Source organism: Lissotriton vulgaris, chromosome 2_1 (assembly GCF_964263255.1).
Source record: "Lissotriton vulgaris chromosome 2_1, aLisVul1.2, whole genome shotgun sequence".
In the NCBI taxonomy this organism is placed as follows: domain Eukaryota; kingdom Metazoa; phylum Chordata; class Amphibia; order Caudata; family Salamandridae; genus Lissotriton; species Lissotriton vulgaris.
Window position 1 is genome coordinate 514919463 of NC_141687.1, and position 24626 is coordinate 514944088.

Genomic DNA, 24626 nt, shown 5'->3' on the forward strand with positions numbered 1-24626 from the left:
TTCAATCTCTATTGCCTATGGTTCGCTTTCTTGTCACTCTCCATAAATATATTACTTCAGCGGTAGATTGTACTTTCCACTGTTATTATCACCTTCTTGGTCTTGATGCAGGGGCAATTCTCTTGCAGTGCTAGAGTTTTGCTTCCGTTTTCTAGACCCAGTTTAATCCCAAATTAGGGCTTCTAAACCTCAATGGACACCTTATCTGTTAGCTATGTAGTGCTTAGTCCACTCCACTACATTACAGCTGATATTTACAGCCCTCATCAGGCTCCCAAGACTCGGGGTTCCAGGTCTTTTCTATCCCACTGTCCGTTGGACTCCTCTCAGTTTACTGCTTGCCCCCATTCTGTTTATCTGCCCATTAGTTTCTACCCTGCTGCCAGTAGGCCACCAAGTCCTGCACTCAGTGGCGGCCCGCATAGGGCGAGCTGTTGGGGGGTGGGGTGGGTTGGAGGAGGGGCAGGGTGGTGGGGGGGGTAGTAAACTCGGACATTCCTCATACATTATTACTTTCCTCCGTTCCGTCGTATGTCCGAGGGTACTACCCCCCACCCTGCCCCTCCCCCCAACCTGCCACACCGCCCCACAGCACGCCCTATGCGAGCTGCCACTGCCTTCACTATCTGTTTTCTAAAGGGAGTAGGGGCAGGTATTGGAGGTACAACCTGCAAACCAGGCCATTTGTGTCTTTCACTGCTCCAAAGCTGGCCTTCCAGTATGTAATAAACTCTTCCGCAGTCAGCACCACCATCCTGGGGTGATAAATGCTCAGGCCTTTACATAAGAATACACGGAATACTTCACATCACCCCACTCAACTCTGCTGTGTAACTGGTTATGATGGTAGATTGCTAGTGACCTTGTCCTATCCACTTGCTCCTTTCACTGGACCTCCCATCACCTGACATCTCATTTGCATCTCTCCTGTGCACCATCTGCATACTCCTCCTTCTGCCTCCAGATCCCTGACTGTCATCTTAAGTGGCATTGTTCCTTATCATTAGCTTTAATTGCCATCTTCCAGTCATCTAAAAAGGTCTCTGATGATAAAGTTATTTTTTTTCCTGTAAGGATAAGAGAAGGTTTGGTACCTTCAACAGCAGTGCTGTTTCTCGACAATGCATCTGCTTTCCTATCGCATTTCCCGAATGGTAGTTTTTTTCTAAACCAGAGTTTATTGGCATTTAAAATTCGTCACAGTACATACAGAACAACCTGTGTGGCACTTACATATGTCTTAGTGGATTACTGGTGCATTATACTCAAACTTCCAAATAGTGTCCCGTTCCCTGCCCCTACCCACCTTCCCTCTTGTGTTGCTTCCTCGTGTTACCCTCTCTTCTTGAATAATTGACGACTAGTACCTTCCTGAAGTGGGATCTTTAGATTGTGCGTTTCACATGTTTTTATGTTGATGGGGGGGGTCCTTCCTAGGGAGGCATTGTCTCCTCTCTTTCTGCCCTGCTCTTCCTCTGCCATCTGATTCCGTGGTGGGGAGCCGTCAGGTGATGGCTGGTCATGTCCCTGCTCGGGTGCCGTCAGTTCGTCTACTAATAGTCCCCATGCTCTGGCTCTATCAATGGTGCTATGGTTTCTTCCGCCTCTGCCAGCAGTAGCTTCCCCTCCGCACTTGCCCACTTTTTTAGCTTACGCTTCCATATTCCAGCTCTTGGCCACCCTGCCGATTTCCAATTCCTAGTGATCTCCCGTTTTGCTAGAACCAGGGCCAGGTCCTGAAATTTCGCTGTCGTTTTAGTCTTGGCCGTGTGTGGGAACCAGCCCAGTATACAGTGCCCCGGGGTGCGCGGGATTTCTTTATCTACTATTACTCCTAATATATGAATACTAGGGCAGGCCGCCTCCTTGACATGGAAATGCTTCCTGATGCGTGCCGGAGTGATGTAGACCCTTTGTAGGACATAGTAGTTAAGTAGTTTAAATCTTGCGTTTCTGGTTCCTTTTAATCTTTCGACTATACCCTCCCAGGCCTCCTCCAGAAGCGGGATCCCTAGATCTTCCTCCCACTGCGCTCGCAATCGCTCTATTGGTTTCTGGATGTCTTGGTTCATGGCTCTATATAAGCAAGTAACTGTTTTTATCCTTCCCGCCGACGTGGTTATATACCGGCAACGGTCCAGCGCCTGGGGCTCCACAGTACCTGTCCCCCAGTGCTTTCTCATGCTCATGGTAATTGCCCTATGTATTAGAAAGTGACCCTTCGGTAGATCATTTTCAGCCCGAAAGTCCTTGAAGGGGAACATTTCGGAGTTGCGGTATAGGTCTCCCATTCTCTGCACTCCAGCCTCCCCCCAGTTGTCGATACCCACCCTGCTCCCCCTGTGCGGGAGGCCGGTAAGTAGCGCCAGTGGTAGCTCAGGCGAGTACGGGATTCTATGATTTGCACGTTGGAGGTACTTGGGCCAGCACTTATTGATCACCTTGGTTTCCATAGTGTCTTGTGCTGTCTACCTTCATATTCGCAGTACCAGTTTTGCCTGTTCTGTGTCTGTCGGCGCAAATGGGTATTGTGTCCTTTCCGGGTTTCGCCCCTCTGTCAGCCACTGTATCAGCCAGTTAAGCTGCCCTGCCAGGTAATACAGCTCTAAATCTGGCACCACCAAACCCCTGTTGCTGAAGATCATTTCAGCGTGGTTAGGGCCACGCGCCTGCGTCCTGATCCCCCATAGAAACAATGTGATCATGGAATCCAGGTCCTTAAACATTGCCCTTGGTATCCATGCTGGGAGAGTGCCAAAAAATACAGCAGCCGTGGCAGGGCCACCTCCTCAGTAGGACTACCCTGCCAGCCATGGACAATGGCAGGGTTCCCAACAAGCCCGTTGATGCTCTCGGAGAGCTGACTGCGGTGCCTACGTTGCCCACAGGTACGCTGTTTCATGGTAGATTCTTACTCCCAGGTATGACAGGCATTGGGGCTCCCATTGGAGGTTATCTGGTACCATGGGCGGAGGGGTAACTGGCACCATGGGGAAGAGCTTCGACTTCTGCCAATTGACCTTCAGTCCTGACAAATTGCCAAACTCTTCCAGCATGGTCTGCGCACCCTGCCGGCCCCCCCCCCCCCCAGGTCTCGGAGGCAGATCAGTAGATCGTCTGCATATAGTACTATACGATACTGCTCACCTCTCGCCAGAAGGCCTCTGTAGGCCTGTCCCTGTCGCTCTCAGGAGGCCAAGGGCTCCATAGCTAGGACGAACAGCAGTTGCGAGAGGGGGCATTCCTGTCACGTTCTCCTCTGTACTACTTGCTTTTCTGATATAATTTTACCTGTGCACACCCTCGCCCTAGGGTTGGTGTACAATAATTTCACCCATGCTGCGAAACCACCTCCCAGACCCATGGCGTCCAGCACCACATAGAGAAAGGACCCCTTGAGGCTGTGAAAGGCCTTCTCGATGTCCACTGCGAACACTGCTGCCTCCGGTATGTCCTGATCCCATGAGTCCATAATGGCTAGAAGCGCCGTATGTTGATCGCTGTGTTAATTTCCCGAATGGCAGTTGATTTCAAAACAGAAGTATGTAAAGAACAGCATCTAGCAGGCACCTCGGAGATTTATAAATAGTAGTACCATTACTGAATGATTTTAGATTCCTTACCTTAAACTTCTAGCCAAAGATTCCTAACCTTAAAATATTCATCAGGCATCAAACTGTACCTTTTTACATATTTATAGGACTATGTCCCCTAAAAAAACCTACTTGTTTTAAGCCTTGTGGTGCCTGTCACAGGCAGATGTCTTTTACAGACCCCCACTTGATTTGCCTTTTGTACTTGAAGTCAGATCAAGTCTCCAAGGCCTGCTCAATTTGTAAAATTATGCATCCGAAGGCAATTTGACAGCAAGCCATGAAGCTCCTGGCTGCTTGACATGTGCTTAACAATACTCCAGGTCCTGGCCGTGAGTAGGTCCCCGAACCACTCTCTGAGTCGCTTGCACTTGTCTACGAAGTCCCAGAATTCATTGGGTAATTCCCACAAAAAGAAGTCCAAGAAATGGAAGCGTTCTTCGACTTCTCTGGTCCAAGTCATCGAATGAAGCAGAGGAATGAAGCCTCGGTCCCCCTTTGTCCCATTGGAGCCTGAGCCTTGGTCCCCTTTGTGCCTCTCTAAGCCAGAGAGACCTCTGCCCAACTAAAGGGATTTTATGAAGCCATTCACCTAATTTTTGGGTGGTTGGACCCCTCTGACGTTTTCGGACCCGACCAGTTCGAGAGGGTCTCCGATTGGACTTCCACTGGTGGATTTACTCTCTGCTCCAGTCAAACCCTTAGGTTCCGTCCTGGATTCAGACCTACCTCAGTCATAACTCTACAGCCTCCACCAGGGTTCGTTCCAGTGGTGCCGTTCCCATCGGTGCCGATACCATCATAATTCCCGACTCCGTTATGGAGCCAGACTGGTGTTGCATGATATGAAAAAAAAAGTCTGAGTCAAAGACAGAGGCTTGTTTTCATGAAAGGCCCCGTGACGGTTATGAATGGAAAGGAGCTGAGGATGTCTATAGTTATACCGACCCCCTAGAAGAGACCCTGACTAAGGATAGCTGGTATGAGGAACTGGCTGACAACAGTTGTCTGGCTACCTCACCAACCACTGGCCTCCTCTATCCTCCTACAGTGGCTATAGAGGAAGGGGCCTCCTTTGTATTGGTGGTGCGTAGAGCAGCTGAGTCCCTGGAACTTATGCTGCCTGGTGTGGTAGTCAAGACAGATGTCTTAATGTAGGTGCTTTAACCAAGGCTATTCTATTCCCCTTAGAGGTTTCACTCCCCTTTAATGAAACCCTCACTGATGTCCTGCTTGGGGTATGAGACCAGACTTGCTCAGGCACTACAGTGTACAGTTTTTAAAGATGTTCTAAAAAGGTTGAGACTTGGTTGGGATCTTCAATACAAAAAGGCAGAGCATTCCACAATTTGCTGCCTTGATAGGAGAAGCTGTTACCAGTACCCCCTGCCCCCCAGACATTTTTATTCTGGAAATCATCACCAAATAAGAATGAGAGGACCTTTAAAACTTGCACAGGCGAGTACAAAGTAAAACGTTTCTGAAATAAAGGGGGAAAATGCCTTCCGGTCATTGGCAGCCAATGAAATTCCTAAGTTTTCTTGGAAACAGAGCAGAATTTTGGTCACTTTAGAAGCCCTCCCACTGCACTTTGCAACATTTGCAACTTAGATTGGAAGACTTTATTTATTCCTAAATAGAGAGCATTACAATATTCAATCCTCAAGGATAGGTGCAACCACAGCCACTTTTTGTAGGACAATGGGAATAAAAAGAAAAACCTTTGTAAGCAGCTTGATTGTGTAAAAGGAGGATGCATTATATGGTTAATCTGCTCTGGGAAATTCCGCTGTTTATCAAAGATAATACCTAGGTTTTTAGGTCGAGCCTAAGGCATTGCTTTAGCAATGCTTGTTTTGGCGAGGTTATAGTAAGGCTTTCAAAAGTCTACCCAAACTGCGGATCAGGTACAGTTCATGTGAGCAGAACCACGCGCATTTCGTGCGCGCGCTCCGCCTCTGCTGCCACTTCAGCTCACCAGGCTGCACACACCCTCGCTTGCCAATGTCCCTCCCACCCTTCCTTTGATCTCGCCACGAGTTCTCTCAGGCTAATGGCCCTCGCTCTCCCCCAGCACAGCGCGCATCGCTTGTTTATCTTTCCTGCCATCACTTTGCTGATGTTTCCTCATCCCTCCTCTACCACATGTTTGTCTAGCCCCCACTCTGTTTTTTTTCTCGTTCGTGTCCTGCCACACCTGTCTGCCCAATCACTTGCTTGGTGCTGTCTGATTTTTTTCTGTGCCACTCATATCTGTCCTCCCACTTAACTCGTGCAATCTCATTCCTTTAATGCCATTCTGACTGTCATCTCACCTCTCTTGTCTTGTTTAATGCCCTCACATGTTTCTCTATATGTACAGTCTCTCACTTTGTGCTGTCTGTTCCCGCCTTCCTAGACATCTCTGTGACATAATTGTCCTCTCGCTTCCATAGTGCTGTCTATTCCAGTGCTCTCACATCCCTCTGTTCTGTTATGTACATTGCTCTTTCACGTCAGTCCTAGCGCCTCTCTTTTCCTGTTGTGACATTCCCATGCCACAGTAAAACCTCTCTTCTTGTTTCACTTGCCTGCCCCATCAGTCCTTCCTGCGTTCCTATTGCTTTTTGGCGCTGTTGTGCTGTTGCTGCCTTTGTCCTAGCAGTCCTTTGTCGACAGTCTGATCTCTCCATCCTCTTGTACATTCGCTATGAGGTCTCTGGGTTCTACATCTTTCCTATCTTCTTGCCTTGAGTCTGTATCATTGTGTCTATGGCCTGTCACACGTCTGTCACTTAAGCGATCTGTTATGTTATGTCGTTGGGGTTTCTATAACGTGCAATCTTCCATTATTATAGCCTTGTACCACTGTCCATGCCTGGGGGTTCCTCAACAAGTGATTCCGGGGTTTCAGTTCCTTTTCTTGTGCTTGCCATTTTGTATAGCGCAAACTTGACCCAAAGGTGTAGGAGCACTTCATATGAGAACCAGACATTTTAGATGAGAACTAAACATTAAATGTTTTTAATTTATTTATTTTTTAAGGCCCGGGTAGAGTAAGTTATGTGCCCAGAATCACAGAATGTTGAGGCACGACCAAGATTCAAACCTGCTTCCCAAGTTCTGAATCCAGCAGCTCTAGCTGCTAGGCCACATATCCTTCTCCATTGTAGATCCAACTTTGAGTCCCCTTATGTTGATATACTTTGAGAGTTCTCTTCTGGTCCTTCTGTGACTTGGTGGTGGTGTCATATCACTATGGTAGTGCCAAAGCTGGAGGAAGGCATTACTAGTTTCTTTTTGAGAGACCGAAAAGTGTAATAAAGAACTGTTTGAACCCCCTGGTGCAGCACTTATGTCTAATTGATGGAGCAATTGCCAAACTCAATGTTAATTTAAATGTTACAAATGCTAATAATGGCGCAGAGGCTAATCTTACATTTCTTCTTTAGCCCCAGTTGCCGATTATCCCCGGGCTAACATAACCTCATAGCGTCCAGATGGCGATATTTCTATCTCCTCTGGCCCTCGGACTTCAAGGACCACACCGTGAGGTGCCAGATAGTAGAACCATCAGAGGTCATAGACCAATGCCCACGAGTAGGCAGCAGAGGGGGTTTGATAATGAGCAGACAGGGGTTGGAAGATAGCCTATCATGTCCCCCTGCCCTAATCTAACCACGAAAGTCCGCCCATATGTGGTAGTCCTACCAAATACTCCTGTGCTTCAATCCAATAAAATTGACAGCCCAGCTAAAAAATAAAGGAAGCCACTGGCTAACCAAAAATTCAGATTTTAATTACGCCCATTATGAGAACATTCAGAAGAAGGTAGAATGGGTAGGCCCTCTACTTAAAATATGTAAGGGTGATTGTGTAGTTATCAACTTTCAGTTCCATAGGCTTGTTTAGTGTGTGTGTTTTTTTGCAGTTTTATTTGGCGCCAACTTGACCCGAAAGTATTTGAGTTTGACACCTCCCCCACTTCTTTCCTCTCGAATGCACTTTCCCCTTCCACTGCCTCCTCTATGATGTGTCTCCCTACTCCTCTACTACTGCCCTCGCGCATTCTCCTGACTAGACACCCTTTACTGTAATTTCCTATGTTTCTCTCCTGTCCTTTTATCTCCTGTACCCAGCTCTTCTTCCTTCCCTCTCCCCGCTTCCCCGTCACCTCCACCAGGTTTATTCCCTCTCCCCGCACTCCTCTTCTTTTCAACTTTTTCCAACCTCACTTACCATCCCGCCTTCTCCTCCTCCACTACTCCCCCCTGCATTAGCCCGTCCCCTCGCTGCCCATCAACGCTCCCCCCTGTCCCCTTTTCGGAAAGATCCAATGTTTTCATCTCCCCTTTCATCACCACTGCCCTCAGCCCTCCTCTTCATCTCTTCCCTCTTCGCTCTTCCCTCTTCATCTCCTTCTCCCCTCACTGCCCTTCTCTCGCCCATCAGTCAGCTCACTTCCCTCCTTTACTGCTCTCTCCCCTCCACTACTCTCTCCCCTCCACTCCACCATTCTCACTCCCAAACTCAGCTTCCCTCCGCCCTGTCGATCAACTGAACTTTCCCCTCATTCACCTCTCCCTCCTTCCTCAGCCCCTTTTTTCCGACTAGCTCCCTCTCTTATACACCTTTCTTCTCTCGCCCCTCCTCTGCTTTACTGCCTCCCTTCCACGACCATGCCACCTCTCCCCACCGTGTCCACTTTCCTCTCATCTTGACTCTCTCGCATTTACTGTATCCACCCTCTCTTCATCTTGTCTTCTCCGCCTGCCCTCTACGCCACCCCCTGCTTTCTCCAACTTCCCTATCCGCCGCTCTCTCCCACTCTACTTCCAGTTTCGCTTCTCTCTCCCTTGTCTGTCTCCTTTTTTTTCTCTCACTGCCTCTCGTATTCATCCCTCCATACTACCACACCCACCACCACCACCACCACCACCACATCAACCACCACATCCACCACCACCACGACCACGTCCATCACCACCACGCCCATCACCACCACGTCCAGCACCACCACGTCCAGCACCACCACGTCCAGCACCACCACGTCCATCACCACCACGTCCATCACCACCACGTCCATCACCACCACGTCCATCACCACCATGTCCACAACCACCATGTCCACCACGTCCAAAACCACCATGTCCACCACAACCACCACCACGTCCACCACCACCACCACACCCACCACATCCACTCCCACCACATCCTCCACCACTACGTCCACCAACACCATGGCCAACACCACCACACCCACCTCCACCACCACCACATCCACCACCACGTCTGCCACCACCAACACCATGTCCACCACGAGGCCACTACCACGTTCACCATGAGGCAACTACCACATCTACCACCATCACATCTACCACCATCACATCTACCTCCACAACCACCATGTCCACCACCACATCCACCACCATCACGTCCACCACCATCACTGCCACCACCATCACGTCCACCACCACGTCCACCACGTCCACCACCACCACGTCCACCACGTCCACCACGTTCACCACCACCACCACGTCCACCACCACCACCACCACCACATCCACCACCACCACGTCCACCACATCCATGTCCTCCACCACCATGTCCTCCACCACCACACCACGTCCACCACCACACCACGTCCACCACCACACCACGTCCACCACTACACCACGTCCACCACAACAACATCCACCACGTCCACCACCACGTTCACCACCACCACGTTCACCACCATCACGTCCACCACCGAACCCACCGCCACCTCCACAACCACGTCCACCACCACTACGTCCTCCACCACCATGCCCTCCACCACCATGTCCACCACCACCATGTCCACCACCACCATGTCCACCACCACCATGTCCACCACCACCACGTCCACCACCACCACGTCCACCACCACCACGTCCACCACCACCACGTCCACCACCACCACGTCCACCACCACCACGTCCACCACCACGTCCACCACCACCACGTCCACCACCAAGTCCACCACCATGTCCACCACCACCACCACCATGTCCACCACCACCACCACCATGTCCACCACCACCACCACCATGTCCTCCACCATCACCATGTCCTCCACCATCACCATGTCCTCCACCACCACGTCTTCCAACACGTCCACCACCACCTCCACCACCACCACATCCACCACCACGTTCAACACCACCACGTCCACCACGAGGCCACCTCACTCTATCTATCTATCGCCCTCACTCGATCTATCTATCGCCCTAACTATCTATTGCCCTCTATCTATCTATTTATCTATCTATCTTCCTCACTCTATCTGTCTATCTATCTATCACCCTCTCTATCTATCTATCTATCTATCGCCCTCACTCTATCTGTCTATCGCCCTCACTCTATCTGTCTATCGCCCTCACTCTATCTGTCTATCGCCCTCACTCTATCGCTCGCCCTCACTCTGTCAATCTATCGCCCTCACTCTGTCAATCTATCGCCCTCACTCTGTCAATCTATCGCCCTCACTCTGTCAATCTATCGCCCTCACTCTGTCTATCTATCGCCCTCACTCTGTCCATCTATCGCCCTCACTCTGTCCATCTATCGCCCTCACTCTGTCAATCTATCGCCCTCACTCTGTCAATCTATCGCCCTCACTCTGTCAATCTATCGCCCTCACTCTGTCAATCTATCGCCCTCACTCTGTCAATCTATCGCCCTCACTCTGTCTATCTATCGCCCTCACTCTGTCTATCTATCGCCCTCACTCTGTCTATCTATCGCCCTCACTCTGTCTGTCTATCTATCGCCCGCACTCTGTCTGTCTATCTATCGCCCGCACTCTGTCTGTCTATCTATCGCCCTCACTCTGTCTGTCTATCTATCGCCCTCACTCTGTCTATCTATCGCCCTCCCTCTGTCTATCGCCCTCCCTCTGTCTATCTATCACCCTCACTCTATCTATCTATCGCCCTCACTCTATCTATCTATTGCCCTCACTCTGTCTATCGCCCTCACTCTATCTATCACCCTCACTCTATCTATCGCTCGCCCTCACTCTATCTGTCTATCGCCCTCACTCTATCGCTCGCCCTCACTCTGTCAATCTATCGCCCTCACTCTGTCAATCTATCGCCCTCACTCTGTCAATCTATCGCCCTCACTCTGTCAATCTATCGCCCTCACTCTGTCAATCTATCGCCCTCACTCTGTCAATCTATCGCCCTCACTCTGTCAATCTATCGCCCTCACTCTGTCAATCTATCGCCCTCACTCTGTCTATCTATCGCCCTCACTCTGTCTATCTATCGCCCTCACTCTGTCTATCTATCGCCCTCACTCTGTCTATCTATCGCCCTCACTCTGTCTATCTATCGCCCTCACTCTGTCTATCTATCGCCCTCACTCTGTCTATCTATCGCCCTCACTCTGTCTATCTATCGCCCTCACTCTGTCTATCTATCGCCCTCACTCTGTCTGTCTATCTATCGCCCTCACTCTGTCTGTCTATCTATCGCCCTCCCTCTGTCTATCTATCACCCTCACTCTATCTATCTATCGCCCTCACTCTGTCTATCTATCGCCCTCCCTCTGTCTATCTATCGCCCTCCCTCTGTCTATCTATCGCCCTCCCTCTGTCTATCTATCGCCCTCCCTCTGTCTATCTATCGCCCTCCCTCTGTCTATCTATCGCCCTCCCTCTGTCTATCTATCGCCCTCACTCTGTCTGTCTATCTATCGCCCTCACTCTGTCTATCTATCGCCCTCACTCTGTCTATCTATCGCCCTCCCTCTGTCTATCGCCCTCCCTCTGTCTATCTATCACCCTCACTCTATCTATCTATTGCCCTCACTCTATCTATCTATCGCCCTCTCTCTATCTATCTATCGCATCACCACAGCATCACTCAGCACCACCACATCATCACTCAGGGGCACCACAACATCACTATGCGCTACCACAGCATCACTGAACGCCACAGCATCACTCGTTGCCACCACAACATCACTCGGCGCTACCACAGCATCAATCTGTGCAACCATTCAACAACAACTGGTTCAAATATGTTCTCTCAATGTTTCAAGCTTTATTACAAATGTCACAAAAATATGTTCTTGTATTTTCGTCACAATAAAATACACTGAACATAATCTTCACAAAAGTTATTTACAAAAGTTTAAGCTATTGCCATTATAAATTACAATAACTTTTATTTAAGTATTAATTATTAAAAACAATTAAAAGCCATTGTTATTTGTAATACCAATACATGTAAGTCACGTAAATACAACACATATTGCATTACAAATGCAATAGGTGTCACATTTACAAAAGTTATAACTATTGGTATTATAAATGACAAAGCTATTAATTTCGCTATTTTCAAAAACAACACATAAATAAAAAAATTGTATTTTACAATACCAATAGCTCAAACTTTCCTAATGCGAAACCTTTTGCATTGCAAATGCTTGTTTACCTTTTGGCAGGTACCGGTAGTGGGCCAGAGTCTCGGGCCACCTGGAGTTATTCCAAGCTGCTTCCCAAACAAGATCACCTTCTTTTCCCCGTGTTCGCTTTTAGAAAATTATCCTGCATCCAACCAGCTGTCTGAGTTTAGCATTGATTAAAATTATAGGCAGCTGTTCCGTCCTCTGTGAAAATAGATACAATATTTTGTGCATCATTCGCTTAAGGAATAGCAGAGCGTCCCAGTGATTCAATGATTTCCACCAAAAGAGTGATATAAATATTAAAAAGCTTAGGGGACAAGAAGACCCCCTGTTTTACCCTGCAAGGAAGAGAGAAAGAGTTGCATTTAAAGCTGCCCATCTCAACTGTTGGAACTCTATTAGCCAGGAAGGAACTGAGAAGTGAGACGCTGCACCTCAAACCCCGATCTTCTCAAGCCGGTTGACAAGCATCCCATGGTTGACTGTATCAAATGTGGCTGAGTGGTCCAGAAGAATCAGTGTGGCACCCCCATTTTCCTTTACCAACCTCCAGATCTCCTCTGTAGCATTTACAAGGGCGATTCTGTACAATGTTTAGGTCAAAAACCGTATTGCGAGGGAATCTAATATTGTATTGAAGTCCAAAAAAGCTGCACGATTTGGAGTCCAGGCCTTTTCCAAGATTTTGGCAGGAAAAGGCAACCGGCAGATGGGACGATAGTTCTTTGTCGCTTTCAGATCTATTGTTAGTTTTTTTAGGATTATGTTTCAATCTTTTTGTTATTGAATATATCAAACAGCGGCATATGTTGACAAAGTCATATAGATATAAACATTTTTGTAGTAACATTGAAAACCCAATCTCGAATCCCAACCCTCCCTCCTCATCCCCCCCTTCCCAATCCCTCCCCTCTGCAAACCTTGTGTAGGCAAAGGAAGGGAAATTTGTGTCCCCTAGCTGCTCTGACTCATCAACGTGGCTCTAGGCTTTATCAGTAGGGGTCCCCATCAGCCGTAGACGACGTAGGTACTTAGGGCAGGTGAGCTCACGTAGCTCTGTGCTCAATAAAGAAAGGGATGGACGCCATAGATCTGGGAAGATGGGTCATTTTCCATTCAGTGAAAAGATTATGTTCTATGCCCAGCACTTGCCATATTTTGTTTAACTACCCTTGATATGTAGGTGTCCGATATGAGCCCCAATGGGATAGTATGTTTTGCAAGGCCGCACCCGGGGCTAAGCCTATTTGGCTACCTTTGCTAATGTACGTTTTTTTAAGATGGAGAGGGTAGAACCCACCTTCCAGGCTATTGGATAGTGCTCTGCCTCTAGAATGCAATTAATTAATGTATTCAGATTCCTTGCTATCAACTTGGGGTCCAGATGAAGGACAGAAGGTAGACAAGGGTCCTACGGTAACACAGAGTTGGTAGTTACAATCAAATTAGTAACTTTATCCTCGGTGAGAGGGGAGAAGTTAAACAAACCACCTTGCAATAGCAGGTTATCTGGTGGAGGCTGAGATAAATTGTGTGAGTTTCTATGTAATGGGTCAGCTACTGATTCGGAGTAGCTGGAAATCTTATTTGCCACAAATTCGATATACACACTGATTATTTTACTTTGAAAAAAGTCAACCAGTTTGTTACAAAAAGCTTGATCCAGGCTACTAGTAATGCCTCGATCAAGGTTAGAGCGAAAGTTGTCTGTTTTAAACAACTCGGATGCAGAGTTTCCAGCAACATTTTTATTTTGTCTGAAAATATTGCATTTTGGCTATTGCTCTTTATATTAAATGATTCTATTTCTTCTGACTTATATTGTATTCAATGTTTATTTATCTTATTGTAATGCTATGTTGAGTTTTATACTGAATCATTTGTGCTTCTGTATTATTTGTCTGATTAACAGTAAATGCTGTGTTCTCTGTATTTTTATGTGAGTTATATCCCCTCTCAATTTAAAAAAAGGGGATTGTTGCTACCTTTATCGCCTAATGGGAGAGGAAGGGTATGCGCATGGTATTTGATGCAATTATTATCTAAATTGCCTATTGAGGGCCATATCAATACTGCCTGATTGTGAGTATTACTACCCATACAGCCCGATGTCAGAAATTGTTATATATACTGTTCAGATGGTGAGAGTGGAATCTTTGCATGTGCACCGTTGTGTGTGGTTGTTGTCTACTTGGGCCTGGGTGCCTGTACGTGATTGATTACATCCGTGGAATGCCGTACGTTTGTTGTTTGTATCTGCATCAATGTCTGTGTGTATGTGCTTACAGAGCTATTTACTTTGTCAATTGTTACTTAAATTTGCTTTATATATGCCTTTTCTTCATTATTACGAAGGCGGTGTCAAATCTGATAGCTGTAGGAACTTCACATGGGCTAGCCTTAATCTTTGGTAAGTCATAACTATGCGTGTCTCTCTTTAAAAATGTGCTTACCTCTTTATTTTACATAACTGTCAAATCCAGTTCATCTTGCAGTAGTGTTACAAACAATATATTTCCAAAAGTCCATGGTGCATTGTTACATTACCGTTATTCACAATTATGTTTTTATAATGGAGTGCTGCTTGTTTACAGCAGCTGTCTTATCCAGATGAAGAATAACCCCAGAAAGTTTTCCAAGATGACTTTGAATTTGATTGTGTGGTGACTTGAACTCTATGTATTTGCCAAACATGATTTGTAATTGTGATGGTGCTCTGGGTGAACAGATAATGTTTTGGTTAGGCTTTTGTGTACCATTGTGGGGGACTCTAAGCAAATATACTGAAGGAAAGAGGCCAGAAAGACTGGAGTGTCAAGGTGAAGAGTGCAGTTATACAGAAGAACATTCTGCAGCTGTGGAATGATTGCCTTAGGCGAATTTTAAGTTTGTCTGATATCAGTAAGCTTTTCCAGACATAGTTTAGGTGAGAGGCTTTGTCAAAGATGAGCTTCTCCTGTCACACTTTGCTTTTTTTAAACGAAAGAGCGATTTTAGCTTTTTGCTTTGTCTGTTTTGAGGATACTGTTCCAAATGTACAGAAGTGCATCCTCTTCGTTTTCTTGGCCAATGAAGGAATGAATTAATAAGTGCAACATATGCTTCCAAACCCTTCCTAGCTTTGAGGAGTGCTCTTTCAATGTGTAATGTATGGACCAGATGAATCTGAAATGTCATGTGAGACCTAATTTTCAGTTAATTTATTTTAGATAAGCCCTCTTTTAATCCATCTTGTGACACCAGGTTTGAACATGGGTACCTTCATTTAGGTATGGCAGATGGGATACCAGTTGGGTTGATGCCATGTGGCGAATGAGGGACACAGTTTGAGTAAAAATCCCTTCTAGCCTAGTCTGAGGGATTATAGGAGGATGGCCTGGGAATACAGAATTTGAGTAGACATTAGAATTCTTCAGTTCTGAAAGAGCACTCCTGCATTAGGAACTGCAACATTGTATCAGGAACAGTAACTTTTCGAGGTCCTTCATGTATTGTAATACTAAATAGTTGTCACAACTATCAAGTATCTTGCCCTTTCTTGACATACCCTGAACAGGTTTGGGACTAAGAACAGCCTTGATTTAGTAGAGAGAAGCTCTTTGTATGGTCTAATGAAGTGATTATATACCACCTTCTCCCCTGATGAGAAGTGCTAGATATGCTAATCATGACATAGAGTAACCCTTCGCCAAATGGACAGGGTTTTGAAAGCCACATAAGGCTATTCCCCAAAGTTATGAAAAATTGTTTTTATTTAGAATCTGTAATGAGTAACTTCTTTTAATTGAATATTGTAACCAAAGCGTATTACAAATAACACCTCTGTGGTATTATAAAAGTTTGTAACAATTTATTTTCCAAACACCATTATCACATATTCAAGTTAATCCTATTCAGGTTACATCTCATAGATGGATGTAATTTAAAAAAAAAACTCCTCACAATTTCATCCTGATATTTCTGATTTCATAAACAAATTCATTGTATAACGATCTGTTCAAGGCATGTGTGGCGGTGGATAGATATACTTGCTGTGCATGCTCCTTCCATCTAGGGTTGGGTCCGGATGTGTGAAAGTTGTTTTTCTTCGAAGAAGTATTTTGAGTCACCAGATAGAGTGACTCCTCCTCTTGGTGATAATGCGCATTGGCTTTCTTTGCACTTTCTGGTTCGTAGGTGTGTGCCGGTGCTTCGTGTCGACACCCTTACGGTGCTCTGTTCAGTTTGCACTTACCCTCGCCGGAATTGTTTTCAATCGCGTATTTCATCTTGTGCATCGAGAGACCGAAAACGTTATCGCTCATCGTGCTTCCACCACGGCCCTCAAAGGCCTCGTCCTTCCGTACCTCCCTTTTCAATTTACACCAGGTTCACTCCAGTATGCCTTGCTGGAGATGGAACGGATGTCTTTACTTTTCTGCCTGAAATGCCACACAAAATACCCCTGGTCGTACCTCCTTCTGGTCTGTAACCTGTGTTTGTCACTGAGTACAGGGAGGAGGGTTGTGAGGCCTGTCGATCTTTCTGCTCCAAAAAGACTCTTAGAGACTGTCTGGCACGTCGATGTGAGATGCAACGGAGCAGTATTGAAGACACTCCTGACATCAAGATGTGGAGGAAGAGGAGTAAGAACTCCCTGGACTATCTGTGGCAGAAAAAGAGGCATGGCCAGTTGAGGGCAGTTCCAGCTCCGACCTCGAGCTCAAAGTAGAGATGCAGGACATTTCACCTGGCTCAACAATCCAGGCGTACGGTAGCCCCTGTCCCTAAGCCCCGTCACAAAAAACCTGAGAGACATTCGGTCCCTACTGAACGAAATGCCTTCGAACCACAACTGCCTTTGGGCCATGATCCTACTAACAAAAGAGGGTTTTGGCTATTAATCAGTAAGGCTGAACCAAATATTCATTAGCAACAGCAAAATGCAATACTGATATCTCTTTAGTCAGTTTTTTAATAGGACACACGTAAACCACTCAATGTGACCCAGAAATATCCATTTCAATTTCAATTTTTTTTTATTCATTATCAAAAAATCATCATTTTATGCAAACATCTCAGATAAACTCTTATAAATCTACACCCACACTTTTCAAAAAACGCATTCCCCAACATAAATTTAGACAAAAACACAGAATGACCTAAACAACACATATAGCATGCAACAATTAATGACAAATTTTGGACAAATACAAGACAATGTGCTCCCATAAGTAGATCAACAAGACAGAGGTAATGCTACTCGGCAAGCAATGGACAACTATCCCGCCTACAATATGGCCCGATGTGTTCGGAGAAATTCCCCCCCCTAAATCTGAAATCAAGACACTCGGGGTGTGGCTTGAGCCACAGCTTACGAGGAAAACCCAGGCAACCAAGACCTCGGGCACATGTTTTGGACTCATGCGCACGACCCGTAAAATCCTGCCATTACTCCCACCTATGTCCAGAAAGCTCCTTATCCAAGGTTTAGTGTTGTCCCGTTTGGACTACAGCAACCTGGTCTATCTGGAAGCCCCGAGGCGACCATCACGAAACTCCAGCGGACTCAGAACGCGGCAGCACGCCTGATTACCAACACCCCCTCCAGAATATCCGCCAAGCCAGCCCTCAAAACCCTGCATTGGCTCCCTGTGCGCCAAAGGGTGCACTTTAAGGCAATGTGTACAACACACAAGCTTTACAACGGATCTGGTCCAGCGATCCTAAGTAAAATGATCACACCTTATACAGCAACCAGATCACTACGATCTCAAAAGGAGAATCTAGTCTGCATCCCCAGATTCAAAAAAACCCGCACAGGAGGTCGACAATTCTCCGTTCAGGCAGCTAAGGGCTGGAATGCACTGCCTCGCGCCCTCAGACTGGAATCCAACTACCTTGCTTTCCGCAAAAATCTTAAGACCCATCTGTTTCCCAAATAACACCCTTCTGTCACCTTCCCTCTCAATAGGAATTCAAGTTTTATAGCGCGGGGATGCCCTTGGGTCACCAGGCGCTTTAGAAATCGCTAAAATAAAAATAAAATAAATAAATAAACAAGACAAAAAGACAAAAATGCCAAAATAGGTTTTGTTCTATAAATCAACTTTTTCAACCTTTCATCTGGGCAAATTACCAAACAGTACACTATTCACAAAATCCCAAACCTGTTTCAAAAATGGGAAAAGGCATTCATATTTTATATTCCTATTCTTGAAAACAACAAGGGGTAGTCTCTTTTGGGATAAGGAGCTCTCAACGCATTTCGAACCCAATTATACATGTGTAGGTTACTCCTCAGGATCAAGAGCTATTTTTTTAGATCAGCCGATCTCATCTGTTCAAAACAAATCAGACACCTTCCTCTATGTTCTCACTCAAATAACTGTGAAATTCTATCCAGTTAGGATGTTGTTTCTTGTGGTCATTCTCACTTCATTTATGGACGTATATCCTTATACTTCATCCTTTTTCAAAGTGGGCGTCGTAGTCTTTATTCTTCTTGTGAGTCTTTAAATTAAATATAACAGGTATAGCAGCTTCCTTCCTCTGTCTCCAGCAGCCGTAGCAGCGTCCCAGCAGTGTGTTTTCCCAAACATCTTTTCAAAGAATAAACAAATTTGAAATTGAAATGGATATTTCAGGGTCACATGGAGTTGTATTTTGCTGTTGCTTATATATTTGGGCCATGATCAGCACCAAAAGTCTAATTCGGTCACCCCACCCTAGGGCTAGGCACTGAAACACTGGCCGAAGCCAACATCATCATTCACCTCAGCCGCAAATCGACCTTCAATACTGAGCCGATAGCCCCATCTTCGGCTCCGACCAATTCTTCATTGCTGAAACAAACACACCTCAGGTGGATAAAAAATTTAAAGCCTCTCCATCTGATCCCATTTCCATCAGGGGACAGATTCCTCCTAACTCTCTTGTTTTTACCAACTCTCGCAAGGGAGCTAATTCCCAAGCTGCCAGTGACGTACCACCTCCTGACGAGGAAAGTATTGCCAACTCAATGGGTTTGCTTGCAAGGTATGACTGAGCCCACTGGATGAAATGAAGGAACTCCTCCGGTATCTTCCAGAGGAGCACAAGAAAAGGGGCCAAGAGCTTGCATCCAAAGGAAAGCTCCTCTCCAACACATCTATCTGCTGTGCCTTACATTCAGCAGATGCCACTACTACGGAGATTAATACCTGTATCTTGCTGCGGCGCCATGGCTGGCTCCGCATATCTGGCTTTAAGCCAGAAGTCTAACAAAGTCAATTAAATATCCATTTCAACAGAGAACATCTTTTTAGTCCACAGCTTGACCTTGCCCTGGGAAAAAATTAAACAGGATACAGAGACTACTAAGTCTATGATTGCAGATCAAACAACTAGTCCTTGTGGCTCCTTTCGCCACTTCACCTATAAAGGCGGGTTCAAAAAACACCTTCGCAGATGACTCTACTTCGTACCAGCATGGGCAGTGTTGGACAGGCCACATGAAGGGCCGCTCTCCCCCGGCCCAACCAGGCCTGAGCCCAGTCCCGCAAGTACCACACACCACCATTGCACGTCCTCCGTCCCCTCAGGGACCCCTGCCCATTCGAGCCTGCCGACCTCGAGGGTCCGATCCCCTGCCGGCCCACGCGCCCAGCCTGGGGCGCCATCTTGGACACTCCACCACGAGGCCGCCTGGCCCCCGATCGACCTCAACCCTGGGCCTGGCCCGGCCTCAGACATTCCGGCACCACCCTCCACCCAGGAGGTGAGCGGGCTACTTGGCAAGTCCATGGGAGAAAGAGGTGCCAATGGCTCTCCCCCACCAAGTGCCGCTCGCCCATCGCCTCCCCGGGCGCTGGCTCCACCCCCCTGCTGGGTGTCTGGACTCCCCCATCCCGGACCTCCCGACCTCCAAGTGCGAGGGTCCGGACATCAAAGCACGCCAGCCCTATAACTGGGGCAGCTCCAGAGCAGGAAGGCAGTTGTATCTTGGAGTCGAGAGACGTAAAGAGGAACTCATCCTGGACGGACTACTGGCGCTGCCATAGCTCTGTCCTGTGCACCATCGTCCTGCCTGTTGGCGCTGCCACAGCCGTCGTAACCTTCATCCTTCATCGTCGTCGGGATCTGCTGGCGTGGCCGCGGACCGTTGTAACCGTCATCTTCCACCGGGACCTGCAGGCTCCGCCGCGGACCGTCGTCCTTCCTTCATCCATCTCGGGACCTGCTTGGCTCCTCCACGGCCCGACCATCTAGAACGCCGAGCTCGAGGATTGAGAGCTATTTTGTACTCATTGGTAACTAAGACTGTCCCGCTACCCCTTTCCTAAACCAGAGACTAGAACCGAGGGGACCCCTGAGTCCAGACCTCCTTGTATCCATCCTCGTAACCTAAGAATTGCATATAAAGTCTCGTTAACCTTCAACCTTGTGTGGTGTCCGTCTGTGGGGGGGAAGTTACTTATCTGTACAGTCGTTGGAGACGGCTCTCCCTGGAGACCTCTCCCCGTAACCTCGGCCGACCCTCCCGGTCCGTCTAACAGGCAGGATCACCTCTCCTCTCCCCGAGGTTACTATAGAGGCTCCTATTGGGGTAACAATGCCAAGGATAGAGGTAAATGGGCCCCCCTACGTGGTGCCGCACCCATCACCAAACAATGACTTCCTTCTCCTTCCTCCCAAACATATAACACCTGTCTGGGAATGATTACAGGATGTTCTGCCCACATGGCAATCAATAACATCAGTCCAGTGGTTATTGGACATTATCCAACATGGTTGCTGTCTGGAGCTCATTACCACACCTCCAAACATTCCACCTCGCACTCACAGGCTTTCTCTGCTACACCAAACACTACTCAAACTGGAATTTCAAGCTCTCTTGTTCAAAGGAGCTTTAGATCCTGTCACTCTACAATATCAGGAGTCAGGAGTACACTCCCTTTACCTCTCTCCTTTTTAGGTCTCGCCTGTCGATGCGCATGCGCATCGAGCAAGCGAGACTATGGGGGCTCATCGACTCTTTATCCAACTTGCAAGGAATCGTGGCGATTCCTTGCAGTGCACGAGAAATTTAAGCTCAATGCGCATGCGCATTGAGCTTAAATGCGCGTGCACATGCCCCCAGCCGCCTGCCTTGCCTACTCTCTCTCACAGCCTCCCCCAGCTCCGCCCCCTCACTACTTGATTGCACGGCCGCTAGGCCGTGCCTCCCCATCTCTCCTCCCCCCTCCTCCTCTCCTCCCCTGCCTGCCTGCCGCTAGGCCGTGCCTCCCCTACTCTCCTCCCCCCTCCTCCTCCTACTCTCCTCCCCTGCCTGCCTGCCGTGTCGCACCTCTCCCCTCTCCGCCCCCTCCCCTGCCTGCCGTGTTACGGTGAAAGGCTTGGAGCTAAGAGAACGCACTAAACCATCTTCTTTACGCCCCCACTGCTGTGTGTGGGTTTGGTTTACATAAAGGCTTTACACTCGATGGGAGGCTTGTTAAGAAGTGTCGAGCAGACTCAATTAGCTGACATATCGGTGACGCGTCTACAGATTTATGTGATAGCTGCTGGCCTTTTAACAAAATCGTTGCTGTGCTTTCAGCATTGGCGGCTATCTCCGCTTCTAAAACCTATTACTTTCGGTTTCATCATTGCTCCGGGGGACCTGCTGGACTGCAGCCGCCTGGGTGTTACCGAGCTGCCTGCCCCGCTGCCTTCCTGGGCTGTTAGCATGTAAGTACCGAGGGAGCTCTCTCTGCGTGTCCGTGGCACTGCCGTGAGACAACCCATACCAAACAACCAGCCTCCTCAATAACTCCAAATGACTTCTGAACACTGCCTCGCTGCATCTCCTGCCGTGCAGCACGTAATCGTTATCTCCCGCCGTGCAGCACCACTGGTATCCCGCAGCCTCCCAGCACTCCGTGGCATGAGTGACCCCACGTACCTGTCATACTGCAGCACGCCCTGGACTTCACTGTTCTGAACGATACTGGGCACTGCTCCTCGCGGCGCCCCCTGATAAGCTACACATGTGTATGCTGTGCTGGAGCATGGGTCCAGACTTCTGAGCCATTCAGACTTTGCTGGGGCCCTTTCGTCTGCAATGTCTCGAGTAACTCCTAGGAGGTCTACACACAACGAGGAATGAGCTGCTCTTGTCCCCCCCCCCCCATGCTTCCATAATGCCCATCAAGGTAAGTCTAGGATCCAGCGTACACTGGCCATGGATGTCCCCAGGGTGCTAGGTATCTCTACTCGGCCCATGGCACGTACACGTGAGGATGGACATCCACCCCTTCCTCTGTACTCTAATTGGATGATAATAGACTCAATGGAGAAACGTAAATTGGATTGTGGAAAGCAATACCCACTAAACATGGTGCGAGTTCTTAAAGGCTCCTCTCCGCACCCTTCCTTTAATAGCCCTCCCCCTCCCCCTCCCCAGCACAGAGCACGAAAACCGGTTCTTATCCGCCTTTTAAGGGGTGCAAACTTGAAGTACAGGGCTCGTCCGGCAGCAGAGGTACATAATTGAACGTGTTCGGTGCCTGCATTTTATGCGCGAATGCACGCAATAACACAGACCGCTGTACTTGGTTGTCAAGCTTCGTAATGTAAATACAGGCAAAGCTTTAACCGATCGGCCTACAGGATATTTTCCTCAAAACACCTCGGTAGCTTTTTGTCACATTTTGAGCAGCAAATTCCGGTGATGGAAGTGTATAGCACTTTCTGGCGTATACAAATATTTCCAGATGCCAGTAAGAGCAAACCTGACACAATAGATTTATACTAAGCTGTGCATAAGATTCGTGCCTCTTCCTTTTATCATTCTACTTATGAGATTCGTGCCTCTTCCTTTTAGCATTCTACTTTGGTTTTGGTGGAAAATTGCAGAGTACATTTTAATATATAACCATTTTCAATCCGTAATGATATCGGAATGGAGACTAATTTTGACTGTTTTACTCTACAGCATGTCTTGAACTCTTGAGATTACAGTTTCTTTTAGGTCTCACTGAGCCACACACACCACCCCCACACAACCCCACACACAGACACCCACACACACCCCACACACACCCCCAAACACCCACCCACACCCCCACACCCTCCCCACAACCCCACACACCCACAGCACCCCACACACAACCCCCCACACACAACCCACACCCCCATCCCCACCACACACACAACCCCCCACACACAACTCCCCCCCCACACCCACACCCCCCCCACACACACACACACAACCCCACACACACACAACCCCACACACCCTCAACCCCTCACCCTCAAACCCTCACTCACCCTCAACCCCTCACCCTCAACCCCTCACTCACCCTCAACCCCTCACCCTCACCCTCACTCACCCTCAACCCCTCACCCTCACTCACTCACCCTCAACCCCTCACCCTCAACCCCTCACTCACCCTCACTCTCACTCACCCTCACTCAGCCTCAACTACTCCCCCTCACCCTCACTCACCCAAAACCCCTCACCCTCACTCACCCTCACCCTCAATCACCCTCACTCACCCTCACCCTCACCCACACTCACCCTCACTCACACTCACCCTCACTCACCCTCACCCTCACTCACCCTCACCCTCACTCACCCTCACTCACCCTCACTCACCCTCACTCACCCTCACTCACCCTCACTCACCCTCACTCACCCTCACTCACCCTCACTCACCCTCACTCACCCTCACCCTCTCTCACCCTCACTCACCCTCAACCCCTCACCCTCACTCACCCTCACTCACCCTCACCCACCCTCACCCTCACTCACCCTCAACCCCTCACCCTCACACAGTGCAATAGGTCTCGGAGCATTTGAGTTAGAGCTTTTAGAAATGTTTATGGCTTTTTTTTTTAATTCTTTAGCATTGGCTACAGGAAACAAAAATGCTAAAGATTTACAAAAAAACCCATAAACAATTCTAAAAGCACTAACTAATGCTGCGAGACCTATTGCATTTCCAATGCTTGTTGGGGATTAGGATCTTTCATTACATCCTGTCAGAGCATTTCCATATGGTCAATCTCCAAGACGTGATCCCACTTCTCCAGCAAGATGACTTTCTGTCATCCCTAGATTAAAGAACGCCTACCTCCACATTCCCGTACATATAGCACATTGTAAATCCCTGTGATTTGTGATAGCAGGCAAAAATTACCCATTATAAGACCTCCCGTTCCGGGAGACCATTGCAGCTAGTGTATTCACCAAATGCCTAGCAATGCTATCAGCACACCTATGCAGACAAAATATTAATGTCTTTCTTTATTTCCATGACTGGCTTATCACAGCCAATGCTTTTCCTCTGTGCCACTCAAAATGCCATAGACCAGCTCCATCAATAGGCTGCACCATCAATATCCCGAAATCTCGTCTTCAACCTTTACAAATTCAACCATATCTGAAGGCGATCCTAAACACACAGCTGAGATTAGCCTATCCCAAAACAGCAAGAATTCAAAATTTCCAAATTCTAATATCAGATTTTCAAGCCAATCAACAGTTGCCAGTCAGAACTGTCATGCTCCTACTGGGTATGATGGCCTCATGCATCGCCATGGTGCCACATACACTGCTATATGTGCGTCTGCTCCCGGAATGTCTAGCACAACAGCGATCTTAGGCACAGG

The 24626-nt window shown here is 47.8% G+C and overlaps 1 protein-coding gene across 1 annotated transcript in view; it reads left to right on the top strand.

The window, feature by feature from the left end:
• VPS8 (VPS8 subunit of CORVET complex) overlaps positions 1–24626 on the top strand; it is a 1704823-nt gene that overhangs the window by 163058 nt on the left and 1517139 nt on the right. The window contains exon 6 of the mRNA XM_086955430.1: positions 14367–14421. Coding sequence (XP_086811556.1) covers positions 14367–14421 — 55 coding nt within the window. The remainder of the gene's footprint in view (positions 1–14366; positions 14422–24626) is intronic.